We start from the raw sequence: 23699 nt of genomic DNA, 5'->3' as shown, positions 1-23699 counted from the left end.
ACTTTGCATGGTAGACAGGTTAACAAGGTTAGATCATATGGAAAACAGGGAGGACTACCAATTTGGTTACAAAATTGGCTCGAAGGTAGGAGTCAGAAGGAAGTGGTGGAGGGTTACTTTTTGGACTGGAGGCCCATGACCAGAGGTGTGCCACAAGGATCGGTGCTGGGTCCACTGTTTTTCATTTATGTAAATGATTTGGATGCAAACATTTGAGGTATAGTTAGTAAGTTTGCAGATGACACCAAAATTGGCGGTGTAGTGGACAGCGAAGAAGGTCATGTCCAAGTACAATGGGACCTTGATCATGGGCCGATTGGGTTTAATCCAGATTGAGGAACTAAATATTTTTAAAATTTTATTCATTTTTCTGGGATGTGGGCGTCACTGGCTGACCAGCATTTATTGGCCGACCCTACTTGTCCTTGAAGGTGGTGGTGAGCTGCCTTTTAGAATTGCTGCAGTCCACCTGTTGAAGATTGACCCACAATGCCATTAGGGAGGGAATTACAGAATTTTGACCCAGTGACAGTGAAAGAACACTGATATTTCCAAATCAGGATGGTGAGTGGCATGGAGGGGAACTTGAAGGTGGTGATGTTCCCATATATCTGCTACCCTTGTCCTTCTAGATGGAAGTGGTCGTGGATTTGGAAGTGCTGTCAGAGGATCTTTGAATTTCTGCGTGCATCTTGTAGATAGTACGCACTGCTGCTAATGAGCATTGATGGTGGAGGGAGTCGATGTTTGTGGATGCAGTGCCAATTAAGCAGGCTGCTTTGTCATGAGTGTTGTTGGAGCTGCAATCATCCAGGCAGGTGGGGGATATTCCATCATACTCTTGACTTGTGTCTTGTCCATGATGGACAGGCTTTCGGGAGTCAGGAGGTGAGTTACTTGCCTATGACCTGTATTCCTAGCCTATGACCTGTTCTTGTAGCCGCTCTGTTTGTCTTTTTATGTGTTGAGTTCAGTTGAGCTTCTGATCAACGATAACTCCCAAGATGTTGGTAGTTGGAGATTCAGTGATGGTAACACCGTTGAATGTCAAGGGGCAGTGGTTAGAATCTCTTATTGGTGATGGTCATAACGTGGCATTTGTGTGGTGTGAATGTTACTTGCCACTTGTCAGCCCAAGCCTGTATATTGTCCAGATTTTGTTGCTTCAGCATCTGAGGAGTGCGAACGGTGCTGAACATAGTGCAATCATTGGCGAACGTCCCCTCTTCAGACCTTATGATGGAAGGTCATTAATGAAGCAGCTGAAGATGGTCGGACCTCGGACAATACCCTGAGTAACTCCTGCAGAGATGTCCTGGAGCTGAGATGTCTGATCTCCAACAACCCTGACCATCTTTCCTATGTGACAGATATGACTCAAACCCACCAGAGAGTTTGCCCCCTGATACATGATGATTCCAGTTTTGCTAGGGCTCCTTGATGCCACACTCAGTTGAATGAAGATTTGATGTCAAGGGCTGTCACTCTCACCTCTGGAATTCAGCTGTTTTGTCCATTTTGAACCGAGGCTGTAATGAGGTCAGGAGCTAAGTGGCCTTAACAGAACCCAAACTGGGCGTCACTAAGCAGATTATTGCTGCTTGATCGAGCTGTTGATGACACCTTCCATCACCTTACTGATGATCGAGAGTAGACTGATGGGGCGGTAATTGGCTCAGTTGGTTTTGTCCTACTGTTTATGTACAGGACATACTTAGGCAATTTTCCACATTGTTGGTTAGATACCAACGATGTAACTGTACTGGAACAGCTTGGCGAGGGGAACAGCAGGTTCTGGAGCACAAGTCTTCACGACTGTTGCTGGAATGTTGTCAGGGCCTGTAGCCTTTGCAGATATCCAAAGGTTTCTTGATATCACGTGGAGTGAATTGAATTGGCTGAAGATAGGTATCTGTAATGCTGGGGACCACTGGCAGAAACTGAGATGGATCATCCACTTGGCACTTCTGGCTGAAGATTGCTGTGAAAGCCTTTTGATAGAGCAAATCAGGGCAGGACTTATGCACTTAATGGTAAGGTCCTGAGGAGTGTTACTGAACAGAGACCTTGGAGTGCATAGAGTCATCGAGATGTACAGCGCTGAAACATACTTGTCCATATAGACAACCCAATCTAGTCCCACCTGCCAGTACTTGGCCCATATCCCTCCAAACCCTTCCTATTCATATACCCATCCAGATGCCTTTTAAATGTTGCGATTGTATTAGCCTCCACCACTTCCTCTGGCGGCTCATTCCATACACTCACCACTCTCAGTGAAAAAGTTGCTTCGTTGGTCCCTTTTATATCTTTCCCCTCTCACCTGAAACCTATGCCCTCTAGTTCTAGACTTCCCCCACCCCAGGGAAATGACTTTGTCTATTTATCCTATCCATGCCCCTCATGATTTTATAATCTCTATAATGTCACTCCTGTGCCTCCGATGCTCCAGGGAAAACAGCCCCAGCCTGTTCAGCCTCTCCCCATAGCTCAAATCCTCCAACCTTGGCAACATTCTTGTAAATCTTTTCTGAACCCTTTCAAGTTTCACAACATCTTTTCAATAGGACGGTGACCAGAATTGCATGCAATATTCCTAAAGTGGCCTAACCAATGTCCTGTGCAGCTGCAACATGACCTCCCAACTCCTGTACTCAATACTCTGACCATTTCCTGTTCTTTTTCTCAGGGGGTGGTAGATGAGGTCTAACTCGATGTGTTTGTTGATTGAGTTCCTGTTGGAATGCATGCTTCTAGGAATTCTCGTGTGTCTCTGTTTGTTTGTCTCTAGGATGGGTGTGTTGTCCCAATCGAGGTGGTGTCTTTCCTCCTCTTATGTAAGGATACTAGTGAGAGAGGGTCATGTTGTTTTGTGGCTCGTTGATGTTCATGTATCCTGGTGGCTAGTTTTCTGCCTGTTTGTCCAATGTAGTGTTTGTTACAGTCCTTGCATGGTATTTTGTAAATTTACATTGGTTTTGCTTGTTGTCTGTTAGCTGCTATTCTAGTGTGTTGGTGGGTTTGTAGGCTACATGATGCCAAGGGGTCTGAGTCGTCTGGCAGTTCATGTCCGAGATGTCTTTGATGTAGGGGAGAATGGCTAAGGTTTCTGGACGCAATTTATCTGCTTGTTTGGATTGTTGCTGAGAAATCGGCAGACTGAGTTCATTGGGTACCCTTTTTTTATGCACTCTCTTGGTGATTTTCCTCTGCTCTGCATAGTTCCTCTGTGCTGCAGTGTGTGGTGGCTCGTTGGAATAATGTTCTGATGCAGCTTCGTTTCTGGATGTTGGGGTGATTGCTTCTATAGTTCAATATTTGGTCTATATGTGTTGTTTTACTGTACACGCTGGTTTGAAGTTCCCCATTGGCTGTTCGCTCGACTGTGACATCTAGGGATTGCAATTTGTTGTTGTTTTCTTCCTCTTTGGTGAATTTTATGCCAATAAAGGTATTATTGATGGTCTTGAAGGTTTCCTCTAATTGGTTTCGTTTAGTGATGACAAAGGTGTCATCCACGTAGCGGACCCAATGTTTGGGTTGGATGGTTGGCAGAGCTGTTTGTTCGAGTCTCTGCATTACTGCCTTTGCTAAGAATCCTGATATCAGAGATCCCATGGGTGTTCCGTTGGTTTGTCTAAGTTTTGTTGTTGAAGGTTAAGCGTGTGGTAAGGCATACGTCCACTAGCTTGACGTTACTGTCCTTGCTGATGTTAGTGATGTTTTGTGTATGTGTCTTTGGGTCTTCTAATAATGTAGTCAGTGTTTCCTTGGTCAGGTTAATGTTGATTGATGTAAACAGGGCTGTTACATCAAAGGAAACCATTACTTCATCCTCTTCTGTCTCAGTGTCTTTGGTCTTCAGGAATTCTTGGGTGGAGTGAATGGAGTGGCGTGAGTCTTCTACTTAGTGTTTTAGTCTTTGGTGTAGCTCCTTGGTCAATCTGTAAGTTGGTATTCCAGGTAGCAAGACTATGGGTCTTGGAGGGGCTCCTGGTTTGTGAATTTTGGGTAATCCGTAGAAGCGTGGTGTGTTGGATCCATCTGGTCTCATTTGGAAATTGGTCTTATTTTTCCAGATTTCTGAAGTTTTTTGAGTAGGGCTGTGATTCGGTTGTCTAGTTGTGTGGTCGGGTGTATCGCCACTTGTTGGTATCTGCAAGTAGTGCATTCGCTTTTTCAATGTAGTCTCTTTGATTTAAAATGACTGTCAAGCATCCGTTGTCTGCAGGTAGGATAACAATGTTTTATCTTTTATTAGTCTTTCCAGTACTTTCCTTTCTTGTGTATTGAGTGTGTTTCCTTTTTTCTGCTTAATGTTGGTGCGACTACCTTTCTGATAGTTTGCTGGGTTCCTTCTGTGAGTTGGTTGTCTTTTATTGTTGTTTCTAATTCTGCTAAGAAATCTTGTCTGCATCCTCGCAGTTGTAATTTAATCCTCTTACTAAGACTGCTTTTTCAGTGTCTGTTAAGGGTCAGTCAGATGAGTTTTTTTATCCATGCTTATGTGTTGTCAGTGTTGTTACTTTGTGTAAGTTTGTCTAGTTTTTTATGCAGGTCTAGTTTTTTCACTTTCTTTGTTTGTCGCTATCTAATATCTATGGCTTGTTGCACTGTCTGTCCATTCATAGTCTGTTGCATGAGTGAGTGAGTTGCATGAGCCACCGGGATACATGGACATCAACTAGCCACAAAACGACATGACCCTCTCTCACTAGTATCCTTGCATACAGGTGAGGAAGGACACCACTTCAACTGAGACAACACACCCATCCCAGGACAAGCCAAACAGAGAGACACGTGAGAAATCCTAGAAGCATGGCATTCCAACTGGAACTCTATTAACAAACACATCAAGTTAGATCCCTGAGAAAAAGAACAGGAAATGATGTCACCAAAGGACATGACATCACCAATCCAAAGAAACCCAACACAGAAAGCAGGAATTATCAACAGTGCTTTGCCCGGCGGCCCACTGAAGCTGTTACCTAGTAGAGTGACGAAACGTCTGGAAGTGAACCTTCCAGCTCAGCGAGCAAACCTACATCCAAAACTTGAAAGGGTTTAGAAAAGATTGACAATATTGCCAGTATTGGAGGGTTTGAGCTATAGGGAGAGGCTGAATATTTTCCCTGGAGCATTGGAGGCTCAGGGGTGACATTGTAGAGGTTTAGAAAATCATGAGGGGCATGGATATGGTGAATTGTCAAGGTCTTTTCCTCATGATGGGGGAGTCCAAAACTAGAGGGCATAGGTGTAAGGTGAGAGAGGAAAGATTTAAAAGGGACCTAAGGGACAGCTTTTTCATGCAGAGGGTGGTGGTGTGTGTAGAATGAGCTGCCAGAGGTAGTGGTGGAGGCTGGTACAGTTATGACATTTAAAAGGCATCTGGATGGGTATATGAACAGGAAGGGTTTAGAGGGATATGGATCGAGTGCTGGCAAATTGGATTATGTTAATTTAGGTTTCTGTTTGGCATGGATGAGTTGGACTGAAGGGTCTGTTTCCATGATGTATGTCACTATGACTCTAGGATTACTTTGCATAGTCTATACCAACGAAGCGTATTCTGGCAATGTCACAAAATAGAAGTTATAGAGCTATGTCACACAATTATTGTTTTGGGTAGAATAACTTCAATAAAAGTGGAGATAATTCAAACGTTTACATCCTCAAAGTAAAACATCACTCATTGTAATCCTCGATTGTTGCTGGAAGCAAAGATGGAAATCAGAGACTCTGGTGACTAACTTCTAATCCCTCTGAATATGGGAATAGTGCTAGAAAATGGAAGATTGCAAATTCTACACTCCTTCATTTGTATTCAGAAAAATGTGATGACACTGAATGGATGGAGTAAGTGCCTTTACAGGTCAAACCAGGATCTGCAGTACACCTTGTTCAAAATGCTTTTAAAGAGGAAGAACATGGGTCATATGTCCCTAAAGGATTGAGTGCAAAGTCGCGTCAGTAGAAGTGGTTTACAGTGATTGAGAGTGACATTGGAGTTAATGGGTGTAGCTGTTGGATGCATAGTGATTTGGCAGGACATGGATGTTTCAGCATTCCTATAGGAACGATCCCCATTTTCTGTGAGGGTCAAAATTTTCTTCTCATAAGGGGTAAACATCTTGATGTCTGCCATCCCTCCACCCGTCCATTCTCTCTCTTATCTGTTCCGGGCTATCATCTTGCAATGAGATTGAGAGGGGTATGAATAGGACTACAGTGAGTAGCACAACTGTCAGTGATGGTGCATGTCGGGGAAAGGTGGTGGAATGATTTGGATGAGAATATAGAAGGCATGGTTAATACGTTTGCAGATAATACCAAAATTGGTGGCATAGTAGACCAGTGAAGAAGGTTTTCTGTTTACAAAGGGATCTCGATCAAATGGATAAGTTGGCTGAAAAATGGCAGATGGAATTCAATCTGAATAGATGCGAGGTATTATATTTTGGTTTAACAAACAGGGGTACAGCTTATACAATTAATGGTGAGGCCTTGGGTCATGTAGAATGGAGGGACCTAGGGTTGCAGGTACATAATTCTTTGACGTTTTATGTCACATATAAACAAGATGGTTAAAAAAGCATGCTTGCCTTCATCGCTCAGTCCTTTGAGTATGGGAGTTGGGAAGTCATGTTGAGATTGTACAGGAAATTTGGAGAGGCGTCTTCTGGAGTACTGTGTCCAGTTCTGGTTGCCCGGTTCTAAGAAGGATATTATTAAGCTGGAGAGGGTTCAGAAGAAATTTACCAGGACGTTGCTGAGAATGGAGGATTTGAGGTATTAGGAGAGGCTGGATTGGCTGGGACCTTTTTCACTGGAGGTAGGAGGTTGAGAGGTGACCTTATACTTTAGAGGTTTGTAAAATAATGAGAGGTATAGTGTTAATGATAGTTGTGTCGTTCCTAAGATGGTGGATTTCAAGACTATCAGGACATTCTTTTTTAAGGTGAGAGGAGAGAGATTTCAGAAAGACATGAGAGACAAAGTTTTTATACAGAGGGTGTTTCACATGTGGAATGAACTTCCTGAGGAAGTGGTGGTTGTGAGTACAGTTAGTGTTGAAATGACATTTGGATATGCATATTAATAAGAAAGGTTTGGTGGGATATAGGCCAGGAGCAGGCAGGTGGGACTAATTTAATTTGGGATTTATGCATTGCATGGACTGATTGGACCAAAGAGTCATACAACATGGAAACAGACTCTATGTAGTGAAGGACTGAGGAGGACGCAGAGAATGTATGCAAGATTAGTTGTGTGGGAGGCTGAGAGGGAGAATGAGTCAAGGAAGATCTTATGGACAACAGTGAGAGTGGTTAAAGTTCTGTGCAGTGGCGAAGAGTGTGACACTTCTGTCAGAGCAAAAATATTTTGACCTCTTTGCAGCTGTGCTGGCTGTTTCTTTGCACCCTGGAGACTGCACTAATTCAGGTGGTTTCCCAGCTGGCAGGATCTGGTGGCATGGCCTCCTCATGGTTCTCCTGGAAGGGTGCAGCTCTCTGCTGCACCACTCTGTCCAACAGGACTTCAGGTGTTCGTCAGTGAATCATGATGCCATCTTCTCCTCCTTTTCCGACATATTGTGGAAATGTTCTGAAATGAGCAGGACAACTTTGAATACGAGTGCTTGTCCAGGTGCACTATGACATTTAAAGATGGCATAGATGCAGGGGAATGCCGGTCAATGGCTCAGTGGGAATGGAGCATGGTAGGATGAGGTGGAAATCACGCATGAGAGCTATCTTGGGGATTAGGTGGACAATTAATGCAACTAGTTTGATCTGATGCACTGGAAGAACTTGCTGGGCATCATGGTGACAAACTCTCAAACTCGACCAACTCAGACTTGGCCAAATAAAACCCCTAGGAATGCTTTTCAGAAAGCATTCAATGTTACCCTACAGTTCTCTGTGCCAATTTCTCCTTTCACCTCATCTCAGCTCTTTTACTTCCCATCTTTCTAAGAATTGGCAAGTCTGATCTTGATTTGTACAATTTCTTTTTCACTTTCCAACTGGTTCACTACGATTATAATTCTCAAGGTGCTTGTGCACATTTGGCTTCTCATCCTTATCCAAAACCAGCATCACATTTACCATTGTAGGCTGACTAACATGTGCTTGAAAAAGGAGTCTTTTACGCAGAATCTCAAATGAGACACAGGAAAATTCGTACAGGAGTAGACCATTCGGTCTGTTGAACCTGCCCTGCTATTCACTAAGATCATGACTGGTCAAACCTTTGAATGCCTTATATCCACCACATCCAATAACTCTATATGCCACTGGTTAATTGAACCCTATCAATCTCTACCTTAAACTTATTCCAGAGTCTTCTGGGTAGAGAATTCTGAAGAAATAAAGCCCTCTGAGTAAAAGAAAATTATGATGTCAGTCCTAAGTTGTAGCCCTGTCATTTTAAATTTTACCCCCCTATTCTAAACTCTCAATTAGAGGAAGCATCTTAAACTATTTCACTCTTTTAAGCATTTCATAAGTTTCAATGTGATCACTCCTCATTCAACTTAGTAATATTGATGTCCTGATAGTTAGATATGCGTAGTTTATATTTACATCTGGTCTGTATCCAGGTTTCTGTTATTACAGCTAAGTCTGGTAATTGCTTCTCATTCTTCCTGGAATACCAATTTAAATTACTCCAATCAGGATTCTGCTTTCTCCCATCATATTGGAATATCCAAGGGCGTGACTTGCATTCTTTATGTATGCGATCGTGCTCCATTATTCCTTCTTGATCACTATGCCATCCCGAATATGGTGGATCATTTCATTCTCTTCAAATGGCTGTTCTCGATGGTCCACCTTGGTTCCTTTCTTGCCTATCTAATTATAGTCTCTCTTGCTTTATTTCTCATTGCACACCCACACAGTAACTTCAGGAGTCCCGAAGGATACAAACATAAGTTCCATTCTCTGCTTCAATTACATAAAATATCATTTGCAGATATATGGTCAGCTTCTGATTTTCCTCTAGCAATGCCAAGCTTTATCCCTGTATTGTCTCTCTTGACTCCGGCACTACTTGTATTCTCAGGCAGCTTGTGTGACATTTATGGCGTTATGGTGGCTCAGTTATTTGCACTGTTGCCGAACCGTGCCAGGGATGTGGATTTGATTCCAGTGTCGTCTGTTTGGAGTTTGCACGTTCTTCCCATATCTGCATGGGCTTCCTCAGGGTGCTCCGGTTTCCTCCCACAGTCCAAAGATGTGCAGATTAGTTGGTTGGCCATGCTAAATTGCCTACAGTGTCTAGGGATATGCAGGGTTACAAGGATAGGGTAGGGGGGTGAGCCTGAGTGGAATGCTCTTCAGAAGGTCAGTGTGGACTCCATGTTCCACACTGTAGAGATTCTGTGATTCTCTGTTGCTCATCCAAGACTTCCATTCCCCCAATTCAATCTCCAAGTCAGAAGTAAATAATTAGCTTGAGTTCCAGCACAAGTTCTTGTCCAATTTCCTTCCCTGAAACAGACTACTTTAAGTTTCAATATCTCATTTTGATTCAAATTTTTATTCTGATTCCACGATTCTCTTCAGCACAGAAACTGCCTTCTTCCACATCCTATAATATTTCTGGTCTCCTCCATTAGTGTATTCTATCTAATGCTGAAGGTGTAATCCATGTCTCTGTTACCTTCAGACTTGACATTTCCAGAAAGGATACTTGAAGTCAGACCATTCAATTAATTTAATAAACTTTTAATTATTATAAAGGGCAACTGGGCAGCATTGGAATTGAATGAGACCAAGGTCTTTCCTGACCTATGTTGTGAACTTGATATAGAATGTAGTTAAAAATAGGCAGAATTTCACTTGATTGAACTATTTTAAAAGAAGCTGGGGATTCCATTTTCATTTATTAAAGTTTTTTTTAAACTGATGATAATGGTGCTGTCTTAAAATTGAAATTAATAACTCTTCTGCAGTTCTCAGCACTCCATATTGGAACCTGGGAGTGTGAAGTGATGCATTTTGTCAGATTAAAAGAAGATAGACCATGTGAATGAAAGAGAGTGCAGGAGTAGGAAGTTTTGGAGCTATGTACACACAAATCTCTAAAGGTGGCAGGATAAGTTTAGAAGGCTTTTAATTTAGGAAAATAAATCATTAATCTGTTATCAGCTCAATATCCCTGGATATATGTGGATTCTTCAGGCAGGATAGTGTGGGTAACAAAGAAAAAGGGATATAACAAGATTAGTTAAAGAATGTGTTTCAGTTGTGGGAAGGGGTGGTATACGAAATGAGTTAACAAATGAGGCTTTTTGGGTTAATCTTAGGAATTTTAAAAAAAAAGGGGCAGTCACTACTGGGATTGTACTACAGACCCCCAAATAGTGAGAGGGAGATAGAAATTGATCTATGTGTGTTCTTCTACCTGGAGTAATAACAGGGCAATAATAGGCAGACACTTTAACTATCCCAATATCAACTGGGATTCAACTGATGTAAGGGGTATTGAGGGTGAAACATTCATGTACTATGTCCAGGAAATTGTTTAAAACAATGTGACAAGCCCAATGAAAGGAGATGCAAATTTATATTTAGTTTTAGGAAATAAAGATGAGCAAATGGATGAAGTGACAGTGGGCAACTATGTCAATGATACTGATCATAATCTGCTTGTATTTAGTATTATTTTGGTAGAGGGCGGACATGCACCAGGAATACTTGACAAACTGAGAAATGATTTGGCTGAGGTGAACTGGACAGGACCGCTAAAGGATAAATCTGTGGTAAACAAGTGAAAGGCATGAAAGTGAGATCCTTAGGGTGCAAAGCAGACATATCCCCTCCAAAAATAAGAATGGTACTGCCAAATCTAGACTTCCATGGTTGTCTAGAAAAATACAAGGAAGATTACACAGAAAAAGAGAGCTTATGTTAGTCACAAAAAAATTCAACTCTGCAGAGGAATATAGTAAGTACAAGGATCAAGTTTTAAAAAAAAAAAGGAATGGGGAAATCAAAAAGAGGGCATGAAAAATATTAGCAAACAAGATAAAGGAAAGTCCAAACATGTTTTACCAGTGTATAAAGAGCAAAAGGATAGTTAAGGAAAAAGTGAAAGCTGTCAGAGATGAAGGGAACTTGTATCAAGATGGAGAGGATATGAGAAGAATTTTAAATGAAATTTCATCTCTGTATTCACAAAGGAAAGGGATGATATGGATGTAGCAATCCAAAAAGAGTACTAAAATATTGGACAAAATAATCATAACAAGAGAGGAAGTGTTTTAGGAGTTGGAATCTTTACAAGTGGATAAGCTGCCGGAGCCAAGTGGATTGTTCCCTCGGAGATTGAAGGAGGTCAGAGAGGAAATAGCAGATGCTCTGAGGATTATTTTCTGATCTTTGCTGGACACAGATGAAGTGTCATAGGACGAGGTGAATAAAAATGTGGTTCTGTTATTTAAAAGGGTACAAAGGACTTGCCAAATAATATATGCCAGTTAGTCTTACTTCAGTTGTGAACAAATTGTTGGAATCAATTCTGAGAAATCGGATAAACTTAGAAAGGCATGGACTAGTCAGGGATTATCAGCATGGCTTTGGTAAGGGAAGGTCATGCCTTACAAATTTGATTGAATTCTTTGAGCGAGTGACAAGGATTGATAAGGGTAGTGCAATGGGTGTTGTCTACATGGATTTTAGTAAGGCATTTGACAAGGTCCTATATGGCAAACAGGTTAAAAAGGTAAAAGCCGAGGGATACAGGGCAATGTTTGCAATGAATCCAAAATTGGCTTAGTAACAAGAAACAAAGGATAAAAGTCGTTAGCTGTCCTACGAATGGAAAGTTGTTTCAAGTGGTGTTTCGCAAGGCTCAGTTTTGGGAGGGTTGCTATTTGTTTTATACATTATTGATTTGGACTTGAACATGGGGAGCACAATTGGTAAACTTGCAACAACACAACAGTTGGCTGTGTAGAGGATAGCTGTATGCTCTAAAATGACATGGGTTGATGGAATGAGCAGGAAAGTGATGAAGTTCAACTCTGATAAATGTTAGGTAATGCATTTAGAGAGGTCAAACTGTAAAAGGGAATAACAATACAGTAAATGGAACATACTGAGAGGGGTAGATGACATGGGAGATCTTGGTGAGTGCATAGATCCCTAAATGTAGCAGAATAGGTCGACGCTGTTGTAAAGGTGGCTTATGGAGTGCTGTTCTTCATTGGCAGTGATACAGAATACAAACGTAGGGATACAGTGATGAAACTGTGGTGTGGTCACAACTGGATTTGTGGTCACTACATTACAGGATTGCTCTGGAGAGAGTGCAGATTAGATTTACTGAAATGTTGCCTGGGCTGGAGAATTGGAGCTACAAGGAGAGATTGAAGAGGTTGGAGTTGTTTTCCATGTATTAGCAAAGGCTGAGTGGTGACCTGATTGAGGTATCCAAAATTGAGAGGGAGAGAGAGTAGACGGGAGGAACCTGTTTCCCTTGGAAGACCGCTTGAATCTATGACACAGGTTTTTGAACTAAGTGGCAGAAGGATTAGGGGAGATGTGAGGAAAAACGTTTTTTACATGGAGTATAGTGCCTGACTTAGTAGTGGAGGTAGAGACCCTAAACTGTTCCACAACGTCCATGGATCTGCTCTTAAGTACTGAAAACTGTAGGTCAATGGCCTGTGGATAAGATGGGATTAGAAAGGACATCTGGGTATCTTTGTGAGCAGCATGGTGGCTCAGTTAGCACCGCTGCCTCACAGCATCAGGGACCTGGGTTCAATTCCAGCCTCTGATGACTGTGTGTGTGAGAGAAGTTTGCACATTCTCCCTGTGTCTGAATAGGTTTCCTTCAGATACTCCGGTTTCCTCCTACAGTCCAAAGATGTGCAGGTTAGGTGGATTGGCCATGCTAAATTGCCCATAGTGTCCTGGGATGTGTAGGCTAGGTGGATTAACCATGGAAAATGCTCGGTTACGTGGATAGGGTGGGTGGGGTTGGGGGCGGGATGCTATTTGGACAATCAATGTCTGCTCAATGGACTGAATGGCCTGTTTCCACATCCAAGGGGTTCTATGATCCTTGGGTCAGCATGGACAAGATGGGCTGAATGACCCCCTTCTGTACTACATCATTTTTATAATTTCTTTGACTGGAGTGCAAAAGCAATTATTTATAAAGCCTGGTTATGACCCAGTGAGAGTTTTGGTCCAATTCTGGCCATCCATACTTCAGGAAAGCTGTTAAGGCCTTAGAGAAGGGAGAGAGGAGATTTACTAGAATTGTATTTGCAATGAGAGGCTTTAGAGAAACGAGAAATATGCAGATTGACCGGAAAAGATTAAGTGGTGATATGTTTGAGATTTCTAAAATCAAGATTCTGATAGAATAAATCAGAATTTTTCCAATGGCAGAAGGGTCACTCACAAGAACACAGATATCAAGTGATCAGTCAAAGAATCAGAGATGAGATGAGAAATTGTCATGATCTGGAATGATCCCTAGAAGAATGATGAATGGAACCAGATTCAATAATAACTTGCAAAAGAGGTTTGGAAAATGCTTGTGTAGAAATTTGTCATCTTGTGGGACAAGAGCAGAGAAGTGGAACATAATGATTACCTCTTTTTAAAGAGCAGACACAATGGATTACATGATCTTCCCCGCTATCCCCTTCTTTTGTATTGTGATTCTGCAATTTGGTAGTTCTGAATGGTTAATTCTGAATGGTATTCATAGAAAAAATGCATTCAATCTTGACTGATTTGGTATTTTCTCTACTTAATCTATTATTTGCATCATTTTTTCTTTTAAAGTGATTGTTATTGGGAGATGGAAGGTAGGAGAGAGTGCTTTGGAACAAATACTAGAATGCAAGATGATCCCTGCAAGTGAGTGCATGCTCATAGACCCAGTCAAGTAGAGACAGGCATTTCCCACTGGGGAAAACAGAGTCATCCACTGCAAGCTCTTCAAGTAGAAACAGATTGGGAGGAGTGTTAGGTTCTTTTTCTTTGAGATTCTTACATACTTGATGCAACTGCAACATGCCAACTTCTGTGAAAAACCAAAGTTTTATTAAGCACAGCACATTACAGTACAAACTTTCTGGAGGAACCCTTTAACACATTTTGCAGAGCTTGCGGAGCCATGTCAAAGATCTCTCCCTGAACAAAGGAACCAGTTCTTCCTTTATACAAATCTTTACATTGCAGTCAGTAATGCCCACAAGACAACTCCCAGCCAATTCCCCCATAGTCACATGCCACTCAAGACACAGTGCAGTGACTGACTGAGCATATTGCAGCACTGAATAAAGAACTCGAGGACCTTGGGCTCATCCGAGAGAATGAGATCTGTCTGGACAGGACCTTCAGCGAGGTTATTACACCGACCATACCAGAAGAGAGCAGGAGAGAGAAGACGATGAGGAACGCAGAGAGGAGACAGGTGCAAGAGACCGCAGGGCAAGTACCTGTCAGGAACAAGTTGAATCTTTTGGAAACAGTAGAGACAGATGACACTGCCAGTCCGCGAGGCGGTCAGGTCTGTCAATCAAACGTTGGCGTGGAGGCAGAGCCAAGGAGCCAGACGTCGCACAGAGCTGTGGTGATAGAGGACTCCATAGTGAGAGGAACTGAACAGGGTTTCTGTGGTAACAGGCGGTATTTAAGGGTAGTGTGTTGCCTTCCTGGTGCCAGGATTAAGGACATCGCAGACAGAGTGCAGGAAATCCTCAAGGGCGAAGGTGAAGAGCCAGAGGTGGTGGTACATGTCAGCACAAATGATGTCAGGAAGAAGAGGAGGAACATACTACAGCAGGACTTCAGAGAACTAGAAAGAAGGCTGAAAAGCAGGACGTCCAGAGTGGTTATCTCCGGTTTGCTTTCAGTTCCTCGGGCTGGAGAGGCCAGGAACAGGGAGATAATGGACTTGAATGTGTGGCTGGGGAACTGGTGCAGGAAGCAAGGATTTAAATTCTTGGATCACTGGGGTATGTTTTGTGGTAAGCATAAATTATACAAAAGAGACGGTTTGCACCTTAATAGATTGGGGGCCAGCATTCTGGCAGGCAGGTTTGCTACTGAAACACAGCTGCGTTTAAACTAAATGTGGGGGGGGGGGGAGGGTACAAACTGGAAGTTTAAGAAGGAAATTGAAGGGAAAGTTAGAACAACGGTAGTCAAGAAAGACAACGGTATCAATGAAGCAGAAAACTCAAAAAGGGATCATGCCGTAAGGTTGAGTGAAATAGGGGTTGATGGGAAGGGTGAGGGCAGTAACAAATTAAAAATACTATATATGAATGCATAAAGTATTAGAAATAAGATGGATGAGCTTGAGGCTCTTTTGGAAATTGGCAGCTACGATATTGTGGGGATAACTGAGACATGGCTTCAAGTGGACAGGGCCTGGGAAATGAATATTCAAGGCTACATGTGCTATCGTAAGGACAGACTGACGGGCAGAGGGGGTGGGGTGGCCCTGTTGGTAAGGGATGATATTCAGTCCCTTGCGTGGGGAGACCTAGAGTCAGGGGATGCAGAGTCAGTATGGATACAGCTGAGAAATTCTAAGGGTAGAAAGACCCTCTTGGGAGTTATCTACAAGCCCCCAAACAGTAGTATGGATGTAGGGTGTAAGTTGAATAAGGAGCTGAAATTGGCCTGTCGCAAAGATGTTACTACAGTTGTTATGGGGGATTTCAACATGCAGGTAGACTGGGAGAATCAGGATAGTATTGAACCTCAAGAAAGAGACTTTGTGGATTGCCTCAGAGATGGATTCTTAGAACAGCTGGTGCTGAAGCCTACCAGGGAGAAGGCAATTCTGGATCTGGTATTGTGCAACGAACCAGAATTGATCAGGGACTTCGAAGTGAAGGAGCCATTAGGAGGTAGTGACCATAATACAATAAGCTTCAATCTGCAATTTGAAAGGGAGAGGGTACAATCGGTAGTGACAATATTTCAGTTGAATAAAGGGAACTATGGAGCTATGAGGGAGGAGCTGGCCAAAGTTCAATGGTGCAATACCTTAGCAGTGATGACAGTGGAGGAACAAGGGCAGATATTTCTGGGTATAATGCAGAAGCTGCAGGATCAGTTCATTCCAAAAAGGAAGAAAGAACGTATGAGGAGACAGGGGTGGCTGTGGCTGACTAGAGAAGTTAAGAAACATATAAAGTCAAAAGAGAAAAAATGTAACATAGCAAAGATGAGTGGGAAAACGGAGGACTGGGAAGCTTTTAAAGAACAATAGAGGATTACTAAGAAGGAAATTCGCAGAGAAAAAATGAGGTACGAAGGTAAACTGGCCAATAATATAAAGGAGGATAGTAAAAGCTTTTTTAGGTATGTGAAAGGGAAAAAAATGGTTAAGACTAAAATTGGGCCCTTGAAGACAGAAACAGGGGAATATATTGTGGGGAACAAAGAAATGGCAGAAGAGTTGAATTGGTACTTCAAATTTGTGTTCACTAGGGAAGACACAAGCAATCTCCCAGAGGTAATAGTGGCTGAAGGACCTGAACTGAAGGGAATTTATATTTGCCAGGAATTGGTGTTGGAGAGACTGTTAGGTCTGAAGGCTGATAAGTCTCCGGGGCCTGATGGTCTGCATCCCAGGGTACTGAAGGAGGTGGCTCTAGAAATTGTGGATGCGTTGGTGATTATTTTCCAGAGTTCGATAGATTCAGGATCAGTTCCTGCAGATTGGAGGGTGGCTAATGTTGTACCACTTTTTAAGAAAGGAGCGAGAAAGAAAGCAGGAAATTATAGACCAGTTAGTCTGACCTCAGTGGTGGGAAAGATCCTGGAGTCAATTATAAAGGATGCAATTATGACACACCTGGATAGTAGTAACAGGATAGGTCAGAATCAGCATGGATTTATGAAGGGGAAATCATGCTTGACTAATCTTCTGGAATTTTTTGAGGATGTAACTCGGAAGATGGACAAGGGAGATCCAGTGGATGTAGTGTACCTGGACTTTCAGAAAGCCTTTGATAAAGTCCCACATAGTAGGTTAGTAAGCAAAAGTAGGCCGCGTGGTGTTGGGGGCAAAGTACTGACTTGGATTGAAAGTTGGTTGGCTGACAGGAAACAAAGAGTAGTGATAAATGGCTCCCTTTCGGAATGGCAGGCGGTGACCAGTGGGGTAACGCAGGGATCAATGCTGGGACTGCAGCTTTTTACAATATATATTAATGATATAGAAGATGGTATTAATAGTAACATTAGCAAATTTGCTGATGATACAAAGCTGGGTGGCAGGGTGAAATGTGATGAGGATGTTAGGAGATTACAGGGTGACCTGGACAGGTTAGGTGAGTGGACAGATGCATGGCAGATGCAGTTTAATGTGGATAAATGTATGGTTATCCACTTTGGTGGCAAGAACAGGAAGGCAGATTACTACCTAAATGGAATCAATTTATGTAAAGAGGCAGTACAGAGAGATCTGGGTGTTTTTGTACACCAGTCAATGAAGGTAAGCATGCAGGTACAGCAGGTAGTGAAGAAAGCTAATAGCATGCTGGCCTTCATAACAAGAGGGATTGAGTATACAAGCAAAGAGGTTCTTTTGCAGCTGTACAGGGCCCTGGTGAGACCACACCTGGAATATTGTGTGCAGTTCTGGTCTCCAAATTTGAGGAAAGTCATTCTGGCTATTGAGGGAGTGCAGCGTAGGTTCACGAGGTCAATTCCTGGAATGGCGGGACTATGTTATGTTGAAAGATTGGAGCGACTGGGCTTGTATACCCTTGAGTTTAGAAGACTGAGAGGAGATCTGATTGAGACTTATAAGATTATTAAAGGATTGGACACTCTGGAGGCAGGAAACATGTTTCCGCTGATGGGTGAGTCCTGAACCAGAGGACACAGCTTAAAAATAAGGGGTAGGCCATTTAGGACAGAGATGAGGAGAAACTTCTTCACCCAGAGAGTGGTGGGTGTGTGGAATGCTCTGTCCCAGAAGGCAGTGGAGGCCAAGTCTCTGGATTCGTTTAAGAAAGAGTTGGATAGAGTTTTCAAGGATAGTGGAATCGTGGGTTATGGAGATAAGGCAGGAACAGGATACTGATTGAAGATGATCAGCCATGATCATAATGAATGGTGGTGCAGGCTCGAAGGGCAGAATGGCCTACTCCTGCACCTATTGTCTATTGACCTGATCATCTCCAGAAACAATGTAATATAAATCATCCCTTAATGGCCAAATCTGTTGTGATTTTTTTTTAACTGCAGGCAGTAGTTAGAACTCCAACTGCAATGTTCTTATTGATTTCTGTATAGGTGATGATAATATAATTCTTTTAATCTGAATAACTAGGAAATAGCCATGCAAATGGCTCTGAATGGCGAGGAATGGGAATGTAAATTCTTTACATTCTACCTGTAAGATGGAGACATCCCACCCTTGCCTCGGGACATCCAATTTTCTGCAGGTCAGCAGAGCAAATTGACCCTTTAATATCTCAGGAGGCCTTATAAGAAATCATGTTTTATCCATTTAGCTGGACAGCAGCTTATAAAGCTATATGAAAACAAAACACAACACTGCTGCATAACATAAAGATGCATGGCATTATGGTCAATATATTAGCATGGATAGAGGATTGGTTAACAAGAAGCAAAGAGCGGGGATAAATGAGTGCTTTTCTGGTTGGCAATCAATGACTAATGGTGTGCCTCAGGGATTAGTATTGGAACTGCAATTATTCACAATTTACATAGGTTGATCTGCAGGTGCAGTAGATAATTAAGAAGGCAAATGGAGTGTTGTCCTTCATTGCTAAAGGGATTGAGTTTAAAAGCAGGGAGGTTATGTTGCAGCTGTTCAGGGTGCAAGTGAGGACACACCTGGAGTATTATATGCAGTTTTGGTCTCCTAACTTGAGAAAGGATGTACCAGCACTGGAGGGGGTGCAGAGGAGGTTCACGAGGCTGACTCCAGATTTGAAGGAGGTGGTTTATGAGGAGAAACTGAGTAGACTGGGATTATATCCATTGGCATTTAGAAGGATGAGGGGGATCTTATAAATTTATGAAGGGAACAGATAAGGTAGAAGTAGAGAGGATTTTTCCACTGGCGAGTGAAACTAGGTCAAGAGGGTATAGCCTCAAAATTAGGGGGAGCAGGACAAAATTTAGGACTGAATTGAGAAGGAACCTCTTCACCCAGAGGGTTGTGAATCTATGGAATTCCCTCCCCAGTAAAGTAGTTGAGGCTTCCTTAGTAAATGTTTTTAAAAGCAAGATAATTTGTTTGCACAGTAAAGGAATTCAGGGTAAGGGTGTGAGGGCAGTAAGTGGAACTGAGGCCACGAAAAGATCAGCCATAATCGTATTGAATGGTGGAGCAGGCTCGACGGGCCAGATGGCTGACTCCTGCTCCTAGTTCTTATGTAAAACATATTGCCTTCTTGATAAATGATACATGTCAGAATAATTTCTGCCCGATTTAACTAAATGTGGAAGCAATTGATGAAGAAATGTTAAATTCTGACTAATGCTTAAAAATGAACTTCAGTTCAATGTTTTTTGGTATATGCTGAACATTCCTTTAATTTTCACTTGGTAGGAAGCCAGTCTTATTACCTGTTTTGTGATAGTTGGCTTAAAGGTCAATTTGTGCATTCCTTTCTAATCTGTTAAAGCAATGACATTTGCTACTTTAAAGATCTCAAAGTTTAACACTTGATTCAATTTTATCCCAGTCACTTGCACTAATTTCAGATTTGTTTCTTCCTCTCTACTTTTAATTTTGTTTTCAGAAAACCAGCATCTGCTACCTGTCCTTTCCAGATTCCTACTCTGGTAAGAAATCTACAGAAGGAAGGCAGACTTTCTCCTTAATGACCTTTTGTAGTAAATTGTTCTCATGCGAATCATTCTATTCCATCCTGAAATATATTTACTTCTGTACTTTATGCTGTTATTTCTTGTGATTTTCATATCAGAAGTATTTGAATTAATGATAGGTTTGGGAAGAAAGCAGGAATTTGTATATCAGCACGAGGACTGATGAGAATAGCTCTCTCAAACCAAACATTTATCATTTCTAGTTTTGACATAAGCATCGATTATTCATCTATTTATATTGAGAGCATCTACTCTTTAAGGTCTGAAATTTTTTTAAAAAGACTAAAGTTCCAAAAATACTGTAAAATAAAAGAGAAAGGACCTGGAGTTCTGGCAAGAAAGCAATTCACAAATATATGCTGATTTTGGCTGTATTCTACTGCCTTGGTCACACCTGGGTAGCACTGGAGTTAGTCAATAGACTGACTATGGGTATTGTAGGGCACACTGGTTGAGGTAGATAATTTTATGCTTTAGTGTCTTAGTCTAATTGAACCAATATTAGGTTCAAATTGCAATATTAGCAATGCTTGTTCAGATAAAAAGGTTGATGTAGGGCCGATTCCCTGCTCAGTGATATTGGGGAAACCCTTCACCACTGGTATTGATCTAATCAAAATAGGCATGTCCAATGTTTGGGAATTTGAGAGAGCAATTCATGTCAGTAACTGAATGGTAGAAACAGAAACAATAATTGCTGGAAAAACCTAGCAGGTCTGGCAGCATTGTTCTGAAGAAGGTTCGTGAAACTGAAACATTAACTCTGCTTTCTCTATACAGATGCTGCAAGAACTGTGGAGATTTTCCAGCAATTTGTTTTTGTTTCTGATTTTCAGGATCAGCAGTCCTTTGTTCTTTTTTTTAAAATGGATAGTAGGAAAATGAGGATAGAAATTAAGAGGAATGAAAGATAGGTAGAAAATGTAAGTCAGGTTTCAAGTCAGACACAGAATGATGAACTAGTCTAACTAGCTAGCTTTCAAAATAAGTTGTGGTCGCAATTAGATTGCAATTTGGGGTACTATTATACTATGCAATTAAAATTTACTGAGGTTGTGCATTCCTTTTCCTGGTTTTTGAATTTCATTAGTCCACCCTTTACTACTATGTGACAATTACATCCTCTTAAACTTCCATTCATTGACCTCCCTAAGAAAGAAGAAACAACTTGAACTTAATTTATTACCTACACTATTCTGGATGTTCCAAAGTTTCAGTTAGTTGGCTAATTTACATACAGTAATGTCCCACAAGCAACCAAAGTGTTAAATTAGCAAATAATTATTTCTGGTGGTATTTATTGAATGTTGACGAGGACACCAAAATAATTCTCTGCTATTTAAAAAGGTGCCATGAGGTCAGTTGTCAGTTACTTGAACAGGATGCTGGATTACAATGCCATCCACAAGACAGCACCATTAGCAGTTCAGCACTCCATTGTTACTGCAGTCAGGATGTGGTCTGAGGCAGGTAGCATGTACGCATCCATGAGAAAAGGTAGCTTCATCCTTCATAGGGAAGGGAGATTGGTCACCAATCTTCCTTTCGAATGAGGATTATAAACTTTTGTCTAATTGCCACCTGGAGCAGGGCTGCTCTGGGAGCAGTGATTCACCCCGAACAAACCTGTGCTGTAACAGGCAGGAATCTCTCTGAGAGCTTTGAGCTCCTCAGGGATATGATTGCTAATGTGAAGAATGGGGTGGGGTGGACCACCCCACCCCTCATTAGCTTGGACCAGGAGAAGGCCTTTGACAGGATGTCACACACCTGCACAAGGGATGTGCTCTTCAAAATGGGCTTTTGGGAGGGAATCTGCAATTGGCTGCAACTGCTCCACACCAATATTAGGAATGCAGTCTCAATCAATGAGTCGGAATCAGGAGACTTCCTGATCAGATCTGGAATCACACAGGGCTCTCTTGCCTGGTTTGTGTAGAGCTTTTCACTGAATCACATCCAAGATGTGAGCATGTGGGAGATGACGTTCCAGGCAGTGAAGGCCTACATGTCAAAGTCTCCCTGTACTTGGAAGATGTCATCGTTTTCTGCTCAGATCCACTTTCGGTACGCAGACTCATGAACATCTGCAATCCTTTCAAACTGGCCTCATGAGCCAAGGTAAATTTGAGACCATATTCTTTTGGAATTAGGCCCACCAATCTTTTATCCCCTTTACTGTCAGGTCAGGTTCTCTGAAGGTGCCAGGTATGTGGTTCAGAGGGACTGCTAAGATGGAGCAGAAACTGGGCAGATCCCTCTCCAATGAAGATAAAAACCTGCTCATCAGTGTGAGGTGCACTCTGTTGTTGTATGTGGCGCAGGTCTGGCCTATTCACAGCCAACACCACAGCAGTCACTTGAGCCATCTTCCACTTCATCTGAAGGCCAAAGATGGATTATCTCTGGTGGGACACCGTAGACAAATCTCTAGATAAAGGGGGAAGAATGTACCTAATGCTACCCTCATCCTGATGGCCACCTTTATATATGGCTGCATCAAGCTGTGCATAGACCCTCCACATGCAAATACCAAGTGTCACAATATATTGAAGTTCTATCCATTCCTGATGTTACAAAGGATGGGCCTGGCCTCCTTACCACCCAATGCTCCAAGTAGTTGGACCGTTCTATATCACTTGTCTCTCATGGAAAACTTTGTAAAGGAAAACTTCTTTGACCACAAGTCTATCAAGCAATGGTCAGCACATAACATCCTTTAGGCCCTGCGGGGAAAGGAGAAGGTATATCCTAATGCATAGTTCCCTGAGCAGAATGTCAAAGCTATTTGTCAGAATGCCTCTGCTAGAACGTTCCAACAAGCACCAAAATGTAGTTTGGCTGGTAGTGAGAAGGGCACTAACTGGAAGATTCTTTATGTACAGCTAAATTTTTTTTTTAATTGCACACTGCCCTCAAAGCAGCTCTGGGGAAAGAGAGACTGTCACACATCTCCTTCTGGAATGTGCCTATGTAAAGAAGATCTGGACAGAGATGCATTGGTTTTTGTCAAGGTTTGTACTGAGCTGCTCCATGATGCAGCACTCTATTCTTTACGGTCTGATCCCGAGGTTGCTAACCAAAGCAAACTTCGATGCGCCTGGAAGACACTCCACTCAGTGAAAGACTCTCTTTAGTTTGCCCAAAGCCTGTTAGTCTCCCAGTACAAAGGTAAAAAATCACACAACAGGTTTATTTGGAAGTACTAGCTTCAGATACTGGTCCTTCATCAGGCAACTAGTGGGGCAGGATCATAAGACACAGAATTTATAGCAAAAGGTCACAGTGTCATGCAATTAAAATGATATATTGAACAAACCTATTGCTGTTAAGTCTTGCATCTTTTAAAATGGGTTGCAGGTTTTGGTTCATTAATATGTAAATCCCTGAACTACTTTCAAGTCACGTTCTTGCGATAACTTAAATTTGTATAAAAAATGACATCTCAGCTCAGACAATGTGTTAAAGGTGTGAGGTTAGAGTCTGTATCCCAATGTTGAGTCAGACTGGTTCTATTTCCAAAGTAGAAATTTATAAAATGTTATATGAATTGACCTCTTGCAGGTTGTATGCTTTTGAACAAAACTAGAATATATCTGCATATACAATTCTGCAAATGCAAATTCACCCGATAGACTTATATGAATGTGTGTGTGCATGCTCAGGAGAATGTGATGGAGTATGTGTGTGTGTGTGTGTGTGGGTCAGGTCATCTGTAGTGTGACATGAATACAAGGTCCCAGTTGAGGCCATCCTCATTGTCCTGCACTTGGCTATCAGCCTCTGCTCGGCCATTCTGTGCTGTTGCATATCCCACAGCCCGACTCTCAGCCGCAC

General features: G+C 42.0%; 1 protein-coding gene across 6 annotated transcripts in view; it reads left to right on the top strand.

Annotated features, from left to right (window-relative positions):
* The window catches only part of LOC122561462 (protein DENND6B), a 110580-nt gene that overhangs the window by 5225 nt on the left and 81656 nt on the right, over positions 1 to 23699 (top strand). For 5 of the 6 annotated variants that reach the window (XM_087999484.1, XM_087999481.1, XM_087999483.1 and 2 more), the window contains exon 3: positions 19775 to 19817. The exons of the other annotated variant lie outside the window; for it this stretch is intronic. In XM_087999484.1, coding sequence (XP_087855610.1) covers positions 19775 to 19817 — 43 coding nt within the window. The remainder of the gene's footprint in view (positions 1 to 19774; positions 19818 to 23699) is intronic. 6 annotated transcript variants of the gene reach the window in all.

Source organism: Chiloscyllium plagiosum, unplaced genomic scaffold (assembly GCF_037043375.1).
Source record: "Chiloscyllium plagiosum isolate Xiang-an unplaced genomic scaffold, Cpla_swu_hap1 HiC_scaffold_23, whole genome shotgun sequence".
Lineage (NCBI taxonomy): Eukaryota > Metazoa > Chordata > Chondrichthyes > Orectolobiformes > Hemiscylliidae > Chiloscyllium > Chiloscyllium plagiosum.
This window is presented reverse-complemented; position numbering and strand designations above follow the sequence as displayed.